At 37.4% G+C, this 12,843-nt stretch overlaps 1 protein-coding gene across 1 annotated transcript; it reads right to left on the bottom strand.

The window, feature by feature from the left end:
- Positions 1 to 1,346: 1,346 nt before the first annotated feature.
- LOC144709535 (uncharacterized) lies at positions 1,347 to 2,047 on the bottom strand. Its single transcript, XM_078583116.1, has one exon. The coding sequence runs from the start codon at positions 1,877 to 1,879 to the stop codon at positions 1,445 to 1,447; it is 435 nt and encodes a 144-aa protein (XP_078439242.1). The 5' UTR covers positions 1,880 to 2,047; the 3' UTR covers positions 1,347 to 1,444.
- Positions 2,048 to 12,843: the final 10,796 nt, after the last annotated feature.

Consider the following 12,843-nt stretch of genomic DNA (forward strand, 5'->3'; position numbering starts at 1 on the left):
GGAGATGGTTGGGCGAAACACATCTCATACGTCAAGGATGGAGTGAAAACTAATTATTCATGGGAGTGGTCCGAATGAAGGCACATGAAAATAGAGAGAGAGATAGTGGGACGAGAGAGAGCTGAAAGAGAGATCTAGAGAGAGACATAGATTGGGGAGATAGTTGGGTGAGACCCACCTCATAGTCATACGTAATGTAAGGATGTAGTGAAAACTAACTATTCGTGGGAGTTGTACAAACGAAGTCACATGAAACTAGTGAGATAGATAGTGGACAAGAGAAAGCTATAGAGAGAGTAATATAGACAGATACTGATAAAGGATATATGATGGGATGATGCCAATCTCATACGTCACACGACGGAGTGAAAATTATTCGTAGGAATGGTACAAACCAAGCGGCATGAAACTAGAGAGAGAGAGAGATGGGGGGACGAGAGAGAGCTGGGAAGAGAGATCTATAGAGACATAGATAGAGAGAGAGATATAGAAACAGATATAGAGAGAGACATAGAAAGGGGAGATGGCGGTGGGAAGCCCATCACATAGGTCACGCATCATTCATGGGAGTGGTGCAAATTAAGGCGCATGAAACTAGAGAGAGAGATCAACTGAGATAATGCGACGAGAGAGAGCTACAAAGAGAGATCCAGAGAGAGACACAGATACGGGAGGATGGTGGGCCAAAACCCATCTCACACGTCACGCCACGACGGAGTGAAAACTAATCATTCATAGAACTGGAGCGAATTAAGGCGCATGAAAGCCCCTGCGCGGCGGCATGGTAGCACAGCTTATCATCCTGATTGCAGAGCACAACTAGAGAGAGAGATCAACTGAGATAGTGGGACGAGGTAGAGATAGAAAGAGAGATCTAGAGAGAGACGGAGAGAGGGGAGGATGGTGGGCCAAAACCCATCTCACACTTAAATTATTCACGGAACTGGAGCAAATTAAGGCCCATGAAAGCCTCTGAGAGGCGCACTAGAGAATAAGAGAGGGATATATCAGGAGAGAGAGAGAGATAGCAGGACGAGGTAGAGCTAGAGAGAGATATCTAGAGAGAGACACAGATAGGGTAGTATGCTGGGCCAAAACCCATCTCACACGTCACGCAACGACGGAGTGAAAACTAATTATTCATGGGACTGGAGCAAATTAAGGCGCATGAAAGCCCCAGCGCGGCGGCTTAGTCGCACCGCTTATCATCCTGATTGCAGAGCACAACTAGGGAGAGAGATCAACTGAGATAGTGGGACGAGGTAGAGCTAGAAAGAGAGATCTAGAGAGAGACAGAGAGGGGAGGATGGTGGGCCAAATCCCATCTCACGCGTCACGCCACGACGGAGTGAAAACTAATTATTTATAGAATGGAGCAAATTAAGGCGCATGAAAGCCTCCGAGAGGCATAGTAGAGAATAAGAGAGAGAGAGATCAAGAGAGATCAAGAGAGAGAGATAGCAGGACCAGAGGGAACGAGGTGCTTGTCAGCGACCATGGAGCGGTAGATCTGGACGATCATCTTCTCGTCGTACTCTTTGAGACTGGTGGGCAGAGGGTTGCGCACGCCGTAGAAGTCGAAGGCGCCGCCCCCGGCCACAACGGCGGAGCTGGCGAAGCCCATCATCATGCTTACGTACGCGTCTCGAAGCCTCGTCAGAAGTCGCCGCGGCGAGGCGAGCTTGCGCAAGATCTGCAGTCTACGGCAAACCCTAATCCTCCAAGATTTGTTCGCCCTTCCTTTCGTCTCCTCTGAATCCTTGCCGAGCACAACGTAGCTTGACCGCCCTCTTCTTCCTCTTCCTCTTCCCCTTCCGCAGAGCCAGCGGCGCTTGCTCTGCCGCCAGTGGCCGTCCGGGCCGCCGCTTGAGCTTAGCATCGTTCGTTCTCTCCAGGAAAGAGTAGTGCATCGAGGCTCAGAAGGATTAATGGCTTGGCAGCGCTCGTCGCATTTATTACACAGTTGAAAGTTGGAGGGCGAACTGGCAATCTCTGAGATATGTCTGGTTACTGATTAGAGAGAGATTGGCACTGTTACAAAGAGAGAGATGGGGAGCAGTGAAAGGGTTTTCTTTTCATTTACGTTGGGTGGGTGGGAGGAGGTCCTTTGGCTGAACGGGTCTTCTGTCGATTTCTTGTTGTGTATGTGGAAAGGGAAGCCGGATTGGAACACAAGAAATGTGGGAAAAAAGGAATAGCGGGTGAGTTTAGAGAGATGTTGGAGAAAAAGAGAAATAGTGGGGGATTCTAAAGAGATGTGGAAAAAAATAAATAGTGAGGGAGTCTAGAGAGATGTGGGAAAAAAAAGAAATAGTGGGGGAGTCTAGAGAGATGTTGAAGAATAGAAATAGTGGGGGAGTCTAGAGAGATGTGGAAAAAAAGAAATAGTGGAGGAGTCTAGAGATATGTGGAAAAAATAAATATGAATATAAATAAATTATTAACAGTTGTTCAAGATTCCACGAGGTGTGTGAGTTAAATAAAATTAATGTTTAGAGTATATGGTGAATCAGCTATTTTTAAGGTACACATAATCAAACATTTTTGAAATCTTGAGTTTCTCTAGGACATTTAGGTTTGAACGATACAGCTGACTTTGATAATATCTGAGAGATTGGAATCGAAGATGATCTTTGGGAATCCAAAGTAATAAAATACCTTCTAAACAGCTTTTCTTAAATACGTTCATATGTGGCAAATATCCATGAAAACAGGATTTGACGGTCTAAGTCACATTGCCCCAACAGACTAATGAGTGAAGTTGAGTGAACCAACCTCATCAAAAGGACATGTCAGATATCGTGTCAGCTAGGCTGACAAAATTGGTATCCCCTTGAACCATGGCTCAGGTAATAGTGTTTACAACATTTTCTGAATGTTTTTTTTGATAAAATTATATAACTATAGTCGAAAGTGGATGCAAAAGAATTATTTTTATGGTAAAATTTTAATTTTTAGTTTTTTAAAAAAATTGAATAAAAGTATTTAAGTCAAAAAAAATTAAGATAGTGAATTTAATGTTATTTTGGATGTACATCATCTTTTAAAAAATATATGAATTAAAAAAGAGGCTATCTGACTGATCATGAAAGAACAAGATTAAGCTAAACGTGTATATTCTGAGAGTTAAACATATTGGTTGACATGTAACTTGATTGATAGGGTTAATAACGAGTTGTCAACAGATTTTTGGGGAGATATTAAGAGATATTTAATACACACAGAGACAAATTGAACCTTCTGTGGAAATGAAGACATATTAAGTTGGAAGGAGACATACCAAGAGTTCATTTTGCCAAAGATACATATTGAGAGGGAGACATTTGAAAAGGTACACATGTATAAAGAAAGAGACATCTATGCGTAAAAATTTAATAGTGTACAGTTAGGCTATGCTCGAGTGTCCAATATGGTACTCACAGAAAGGAATAAATGCATATTGACACAAGAACTTCAAAAATAAAACCAAAATATTTGAATCAAATTACCTTGTCTAGGGTCCAATCCAGTATCAGCTCTTTAATCAAATGTGTCATCTCAATATGCATAGATGTCCGGGCCCCGCATGTATCTACACTTCACCTCACAACACATATATTTGCGATTGAAAATGTTGGTGCATGTGCACGAGAAACAATAGTTGTGAGTAAACTGTGTCATGCACAGATCGTGTAGTCCATATAACTCTTGCATGACAGTGTGTATCGTTGCCATATACTCAGTCAACAAATTACATGACCAATTTTATCGATAATAAAATTATTAATTAGTACCTAGAGATAATTGTTTCCGATTCTTTATCAGAAAGGGAGCATCAAAATCTTACTAATCCTTATAAATTATTCTGAAAGGGAAGAATGTTACTCTTCCTTTCCAATCACTCTCTCTTTCTTCGGCTCAAACTCTATCACTCTGCATCAACCTCTCTCACACTTTTCACACTATATTTCTCGTGTCCTTGACCACTATTTATCTGTCTTTCTTTCCATCTCTCTCCCTCTCTATCATCAATCCTTGCCATCTTTCTCCTTCTCCCTCTCTATCTCTCTCTACCTTGGTCTCTCTCTATGTCTCTCTATTTCCCTTCCTCTACCCCTCTCTAAACAGTCTCAATATAGCTCTCTCCCTCTCTATACAAGCTCCCCTCACTCTCTCTCTCTCTCTCTCTCTCTCTCTCTCTCTCTCTCTCTCTCTCTCTCTCTCTCTCTCTCTCTCTCTCTTCACATGGTCTCACTATCTCTTGGTAACATGCATCTTATGCATTCATTTATATCATCCTTCGCTACATTTAATTCCTTATTCTCATGATTATGATGCATGTTATCCTTATTTTACAATTTTTTCACCATTACAATGCCATTACACTAAGGCATAACTTGTATATTATTTTAAGGTTAATCATATCTTTTATTCATGTTTGACCTTTCTTGAGATCAAACTATTTGAAATTAACCAAATTATTGAGTTTAGTTCTTTCAGCACTTAAGCAGATGAACAAGGAAGCAAGAGACAAATGTGAATATTAAAAGAATCAAAGCTGCCCTAATTTAAGTTTTCAAGACAAACTAGTAATTCCTATAAACTAAGTTTTTTTCTGTATACTTATTTATTTTGGGTGGCATGGGTTTAAACAATATGAAAACTAGAGAACAAAGGAGAAAATTTTATAAAAATTCCTAATAAATTAAAAGATGTGGACTTTCTAAGTTATATAACATTTGTTTCAGAATTTTAATGACTTTTTAAGATCTGAAAAGCCAAAAAAAGCTTTTAGGCATGGGTCCATGGCAACTGTTAACGTGGATGCCCCAATGTGGAGGCATTCTAACCAGCCAGCACATTTACATGGACCAAACTCATCACCTACATGTCCAATGGTAGACCATACAAGGCCAAGAAGATTTATTTCCTAAGAACATTCAGTATCAGCTTTTTACTCTTTATGGAATGTAAATATTTCCATATAGGATTTACTATGAAGTTCTATGTAGGTACATGTGGAAGAACGTGAGTCATTTTATGGTGATCTAATGATAAATACTTGGACCCACAATGTGTAGGACGTGGCCTCTCCTGTGAGGCCACATGACATCTACTCAATCATCTGATTTTATTAAAAGAATGGACTGTGGAGATATCTCACGTTCTTGTGAATCTATTTCAGTTGTGTTCTCTCTTAATAATTGAGATACCTGAAAACTCGTAGATTAATTGAGCATGTATTCATATTTATTTGTTCAATAATAGAGCAATTAACATTTTTTATTTGGTGGGCTTGTCTTGGTGCAAAAATATCAAAAATACATCAAAAGAAGAGGGAAAATAATTGCCAACATGTCGGAATACTTCAAAAGTGAAGAACAAGGTCATTGACGAGCTTTGAAGTTGGTTGATGGCCTAGTTTTTGGTAGTCGTGAGTTGGAAAGATGTATTTTTTGTTGCTTGTGATGTAAAATAAGATAAAATTGCATTTATATTGGAAAAAATTGTGATTTTTATTGAATCCTTACTATTTTTTCCCATGTTGGTCGTAAATTTATTTGGATAAGTTTGGCAACATTTTCCTAGCACAATGCTCAACCAAATCTCATGAATTGAATTTATGTTGATGCATTCTTGATTCCTCTTTCCATTGATACACAACAATAGAAATTCCATTGAAATTTCCCCCCAAATATTTGTTTGACCACCACCCATTCTCATGCGAGTTTTGATTTTTGGGCATTGAATTATGAGATCCATATCCCGGTACTTGAATCTCCAAATTGCATGATTTTTATATCTTTGGAATACTATGTTCATAAAAAATCTCCTTTCATAAGGCATTCATTAAATTCTGACATCAATTGCTTGATCAATTTCTTGACTTCCAAGAGATGTCATTAATCAGGTCATATTTAAAGCCTTGACTTTGATAATTATCCTTTGATATTCATTTTATCTCATCTCCAAAAATTCCCATATTTATATGACAATTTTTCTTTATCTGTCTAGGGTGAGAAAACATAATTTTTTTTCAAATTAAATTACCATTTTGACCCTCAATTCACCTGAATTCAATGGGCTGTCAAAGTCAATGCTTTAAATTGTCCATTGATTTTCTTATTGTACAAAAATTATAAATTACTCATAATATTTAATGTATCCTCTTTCTAAAAATGTAAAAAATTTAAATTATCCCATAAAATTAATGAGTTGACTTGATCAACACACTTGCATGAGTTAATTCATATTTGATTTTTAATCTGATTTTGATCTGTTTTGATATGTTGGATTAGAATACTTCTTAAACTAAATTAAATATTAAATTTGAAATAATATTTAAATTAAAGTAATTCTGAAATAATAGTTAGACTATAAATTCAAATTTTATCACTCTTTTCCTCCAACTTTATCTAGTTTGACTGAATCTACTATTTTTTAAAAGTTAACCCTTGCTTTTTGTAGATTTGACCAATACGTATCATCATACTTATGTTTATACATTTTAGTGAGATAGAAATTTTAGTTTTTGATTGATGAATCATGTGTTAAAACAACAATATGAGTTGTTCTCATCATCTCTCCTATATCTCTCTGCACGGTCTCCCCTTCTCTCTCTCAGTCTTTGTCTAATTTCTCAAGATCTCCCTCCCTCTCTCTCTCCACACCATCTCTCTCTCTCTCTTAATCTCTCTCTCAGTCTCAATATCTCTCTCTCTTCACACAGCTTCTTTCTTTCTCTACCTCTGGACACAGCCTCCTTCTTTCTTTCTTTCTATCTCTCTCTCCACATTGTCCCCTCCTCTCTTAGTCTCTCAGTCAGTCTCACTACCTCTCTCTCTCTCCACACAGCTTCCTTCTCTCTTTCTCTGTCCCTCCACACAGTCCCTCCCTCTCGCTTGTGCATGCATTTTGTAACCTGAGGTGAAATTTTTTGAGTGGGTAACGAAGTCATTGAATCTTTAGATGAAGGTTAAAAATTCAATAAAATTTTAAATGATGCGCAAGTTTTCAAGTGTTTAGGAGTGGGAGAAAACATATAAAGAAGGCATTTTTCCATTGGACTTCTGATCAAATTCATCATGATATTTATATTGGTCAACTTTATGGATATGCCATGAGACTATGTAACTTCGTAAAATGGGTCTTGACAAACCCCTATTGTCTACATGTTCTTGATGAAAAATCTATATTTTTTAAAATAAAAAGAGCGTGCCACAAAAAATGTATATGATGTCAAGAGTTCTTTGGACAAACGGTAGGAAAACATCTCAATATTTATGTCATGAAAGAAAAAGAGATGCCAAATTAGGTGAAGAAGATGCATAATAAATTTATAAGTGGATAACAAGGAAAATAAATATGACAATGATGTCACAAGAGTAAAGATGGACAAACTTAAAAGTTAGGCTTATCATATGAAAAATGGTGCATAAGTGAGAAAGGATTTCTATAAAATATAGTGTGTATAATGGATGGGCACAAAGGGTTGCAGGGAGTGAGGTAAGGATAGTAGACATGGTTTTCTAAATTTCTTTCAAGCCTTTGATGTTTTATCTTCTACTCACTCAGCTAGGAATCCTAGGTATTTTGTATATTGGCCATACATTGCAAATAGGTATTTTTTGTGCCACCCTAAACGTGATATTGTCTGCTCTAGAAACTTATGTGGGGCTCTGATTAATTCACATCCATGAAAAATCATATTTCCTCTCCCATAGACGTATTCATGCATATTTGTAACTAATGATGATAAACATCAATTCATCATGAAATAATTCCCCCAAATAGCATGTGCATGGTCATCAATTCATAAATAAAAAATTTAAGTAAAAAGTTCAGGGTTTGAAGTGATAAACATGGGGTATAGAAGCTCATGCAGGTTGGTAGATAGAGGTCGACTTATTGGCAAGATGATAAAGAAATTAGACTAAAACTAGGGCTATGTAAGTTACCCAAAACACATTAATTTCTTGGAAGAAAATCCCCAAAACGAATTAAACCTAGTTGGAACTATTTAAAATAAAATAATAAATATATTTATTTAATAGATTCTACAATAATTAATTTTTTTTATTTTTAAATAAAAAATTAATTTTAGTAAAAGCAAATAACCTTAGAAAGTGAGACAGCACTTAAATTTACAGGCCATAGCATCTTCTTGGGTGGAATTCATGGTTGGTAGAATTGAGCGGCAACATGTTGTGGATGAAAAATATTTTAACTTTGCTACATTATGAATTTTTTATCATATTTTAATGTGTTGGAAAGCTCGTTGTATAATATATCCCTTGGAATATGTACCCCGAGCAAGAGGAGGGAAAATTCATATCAAACATACCAAAGATCACGCAAACCTCATTCTCACTTCCCGGAAGTTTTGAGCGGTTCTTTTTATCTTAGAATATTGATCAAACTTGAACCCTTTTTCTCCCGCACACTTCTTGAAAATTAATGAATCAAATAAATATAATGGATTTTACTGCCAACAACAATTTGGGAGCACAAATCCAAGGCGAGATACAAAGAGAGGGGTAAAATGTTTAAATATTTGTGCCTTAAGTTTCCCAAACCTTGGATTTAATATGGTATGCTCTCACACCCATTCCCTCTATACTACGTAGGGAGGTTCTTCCCCAAGAGGCATGCAACAGCCATCACGTCGAGAGACTCAGCCTGACAGCTCTCCGCACACACTAGATTCTTGTTCTTGACAGCCCCCACAAGTGGCTTATCGTGTGGAACGTTGGAGGCATGGTTTTCAATGCATGATTGAAACCAAATAAAGATAAAGACATGAAAATCATGGGGCTACATTATTTCTTCTTATTTCTTATTGCATATTTTAACATTCATTTGTATTTATGGACTACATGTCTCAAAAGGTTGAGCTATGCACACTTAAAAAATAATAATTTTTGGAAACCAGCCCAATGGTCACCATGGATTACGTGATATTTTCTATTTTACCTTACCCATAGCCCAAGATCCAAGCCTGCCAATAAGAAAAAAACTCACCATTTGCATTATGTGTGGCTTTTTAAAAAATTGACAATATTAATATCAATCAATTAGATAATTTAAGTTGTTCTCCCTCATGTCTACCAATGCCATAAGATCTATTAAGATAGTATCAAAAACTCAAGAAATTCATCTTTTGGATTTGCCTCCAATAAAGTTGGACAATAGGAAAGTTAATGTTTTCCTTCCTAATTTCATTATTCTTGTTATTTTAAAAATATTTATCCTGGTTGAAATGTAAATATTCTTGAATGAATGATATATTTAGAAGTATCACTAAATTGATTTTGATTGCCTAAAAAATACCCAAAATTAGTTTTCATTTTGCTTGTATTCATAATATGCTTATTTCATAATCTTATTTTGTATCCCCTTTTCTGATCTTGAATATTCAAACATCAGACATAGATCCAGATAATTTTATCATCTTTCTAGCTTCTCTCTATTCCTATTATTTACTTCACTTCCTTCTTCTGCATAAAGTCTTCCATTATTTTACTGAGATTATAACTCAAATTAATACATACTCCTCTCAAGGGTTTTACCTTTTTCTCACTCTATATAGCATTTGGTTTTCAGGTTATTTTTAAATTTTATTTTATTATTACAATTTACCTATACAACAATAAAAAATTTCCCAAAAATTGGACTTCCTTTTTTCTCATGTTTTTATCATTAAACTTGATCATTTTTGTTCAACATCTTGTCATGAAATGTCTTATTTTTGGATTTATAAAAAAGGGATTTCCCCTAAGTCTCATTCCTTAGTTCCCATATAAGGGCGCTTATTTCATGCTGCATATAAAGAATGGTTAGGTTCTAATGTCAAAATTTGCTTTATGTTCAAAATCCACTAGATGGTGATAGGATTTGTAGAGATTAACATAAAAGGCAAAATCCCTATGATTGTCTTATAAGCAGTCCTATCAACCCATAATGAGATGACCAATCCTTGTGATAACATGCTCATTATTACATTAATCTGATGAATTTTCATGTTTAAACACATTAAATTCTTAAATAGGTGTGTTATCAAGTTTAAAATGCTTAATTCTTTTTATAATGATATTGCGATTTTCTTGTATTTTTTGACATTTTTATAGAATTAAAAACATTATAATTTTTAAGAAAATAATATTTTTAAAATACATTATTTTTTAATTTTATAATTTTAATTTAGAATATATATTAATTTTTAGATCTCATAATGAATAGATTATTTAATGAACATTAAAGGAGATGTGGAATGTGTGAGCAGCTTTCAGGCCACGTATATTTTCATCATGTCCAACACATTTTCTGCAAATAAAATTGAACTTTTCTTCTTGATGGAATGAACAACTACTCATTAGAAATATCCAATGCTATCTTGTCTTGGAATTCTAAATAATCTTAATTTGGGTGCAGTAAAAGGTTCATGAAGATGATTGAGAGATTATGATTGGATTGTCCACCCTCACTATAAGATGATACATTTCAAGGAAGATGATACAATTATGTTTAATTATCTGTCATTAATTTATCTATATAAACATATTGTTAATTAATTTAGAAGTCAAATAAATTTTATACGACAATCGGAATCATTAACTAAACTGATACATGAGCCCAGAGGGTCTCCACAAAAAATAATATTTTGGACATTAGAAGACATAAGTTTGAGGTTTTATGAAAAATGCCCACTAATTACAAATAAGAGAAGGCCCTGAAAAAAATTCGCCCTGTCCAGAATTTTTCATGGCCTTTCCCCTTCTCCATCCTTCCTCGGCTCTTCATCATTTTCATGTGAACGAGATGACATTATGATGATGGAGGAACCTGAATGGGGCATGCACCGATGGAGGAGATCTGGCATGCCAAGGATCACATGGAAATATCTAGAGGCTGCACACTTGCTGCACCTTTACAAAAACTATTTAGAACTTCATGATTAGTAACTTGTGGGTTGTAGTCGAAGTACCAAGGTCCACCCACAAGATATCTTTGGTGCCTCGGGTCTAAGGACCACTTACGCCATCGTGACATGAATCAACCTTGATTCATAGCTGTTGGGTTCTAGAGGCCTAGATCTGGATGAACAGAACATAACGATGCGCAGCGGAAGACTTTTGCGAATCAAACGGCATCAACGAAAACATTAAATGAAGTACCTTTGCACAAATATCATTCACAATTTCTTTGATCCCGGAGTGAGACGAGTCGAGCTGCTCAAGTGTGCAGCCTCTCGACGTATCCACGCGGTCCTCGGCGCGTCGGATATCCTCCTCCTTGTTGACGAGCCCCGTTCTTTCTCCGTCGGCGTCGTTACGTCGTCCCAATCACATCAAGGATGGAGAGGGGATGTGGGGAGAGTGGAAAAGAAGGGGAAAGGCCCCTGAAAAATTCTGGCCTAGGTGAATTTCGTTCAGGGCCTTCCCCTATTTATACTAGGTGGGTATTTTTCATAAAAACCCCCAAAACTGAAGTATATCTTCCAACGTCCAAAAGACCATTTGCGTGTGACCCTCTAGGCCCATGTATCAGTCTAGTTAATGACTCCAGCGGCCCAATAACCTTTATTGGCCTTCTAAATTAATTAACTATATCATCATATAGATTAATTAATGTCGGATCGATTTAACCCAATCGATAGGTCGAGACTCTGACACGTGGGGTGCCAAGCTACACCTCGTGTCCTAGAAGATACAAAGGAGTGTGTATCGACTCACTCATGGAACCTGTTCGTCATCAGTTACCGTGTATGTATAATCCCTCATCCACTTGACGCTCCTTGGACGACTTAGGGTATGGTCAACTGTCAAACCCTAATTAGTCATCCGAGTTAGTACTGATGCATTCAGAAATCATCGGAGAACTCTTCTCCGATATTTCACTGCCTTGGCCAAGGACTTTATCGCATCATCTTCCTTGAGCTGTCACCTCTTATACCGAGGGTGGACGATCCCATCTTGACCACTCAATCGCCTTTGTGTACTTCTTTATGCACCCGAACTAAGACCGTTTAGAATCCCATGATTAGAGACTCGTTGGCCATAGCCAAAGTGCAACCGTCCGTCCACAAGACGTCTCTGGTGTCTCAGGTCTAAGGACCACTTACACAACCGTGACGTGAATCAACCTTATTGACAATTCGGTATAATACCATTCAGGGATTCGTACGGATCAATTCAGTGAACTCTTTCTACTAAAGAGCACCCACTATCTATCCTTAGTGTCGCCACACTAATGGCTACGGGACCTGCCATACTCATCATGTGAGTGAGGCTAGATAGTGCTATTCTATCCGGATACTTTGATGTCCTTCTAGTGTATCCTTTGAATAGGAATGTTTAGAACACATGCTTAAAGACTAGTGATCTCCGTATTACGATCTCATCATAATTGACTTAAGTCCGATCATGTATTCATGGACTTCATTATACGCATCACACGTGCACTATAATGAATATGTTCTATTAATGAACATGGTACGAGATGTGGAATGTGTGATTGGCTTGCCAGCCACATATATTTCCATCACGCGGTACTCTGCACGGTTTGTGGTATTCCACAACGCCAGTTTCCCCGAGTGCTAGGGTGACCAGGGCTCATTTGACCGGGCTTGCGATGCAGACGAACGCAACTGTCTGTTTGCAAGAAGATCGCTAGCCGAAACTAGTTCGTTCAGCAGTTCACGAGGCTCCTGGTGGTCGCACGTTCAGTGCAATAATCTAGGAGCACGACTAGTGCAATACATCATTCGCACGACGTGGGTCGCTGACTGTGACAAGATCCGGTCTGGCGCCATGGGCCAGGCGTTCGCAAAAAGAACATGACATACGGTAGCACACGTTGAAGAAA

Source organism: Wolffia australiana, chromosome 1 (assembly GCF_029677425.1).
Source record: "Wolffia australiana isolate 7733 chromosome 1, ASM2967742v1".
Classification (NCBI taxonomy): domain Eukaryota; kingdom Viridiplantae; phylum Streptophyta; class Magnoliopsida; order Alismatales; family Araceae; genus Wolffia; species Wolffia australiana.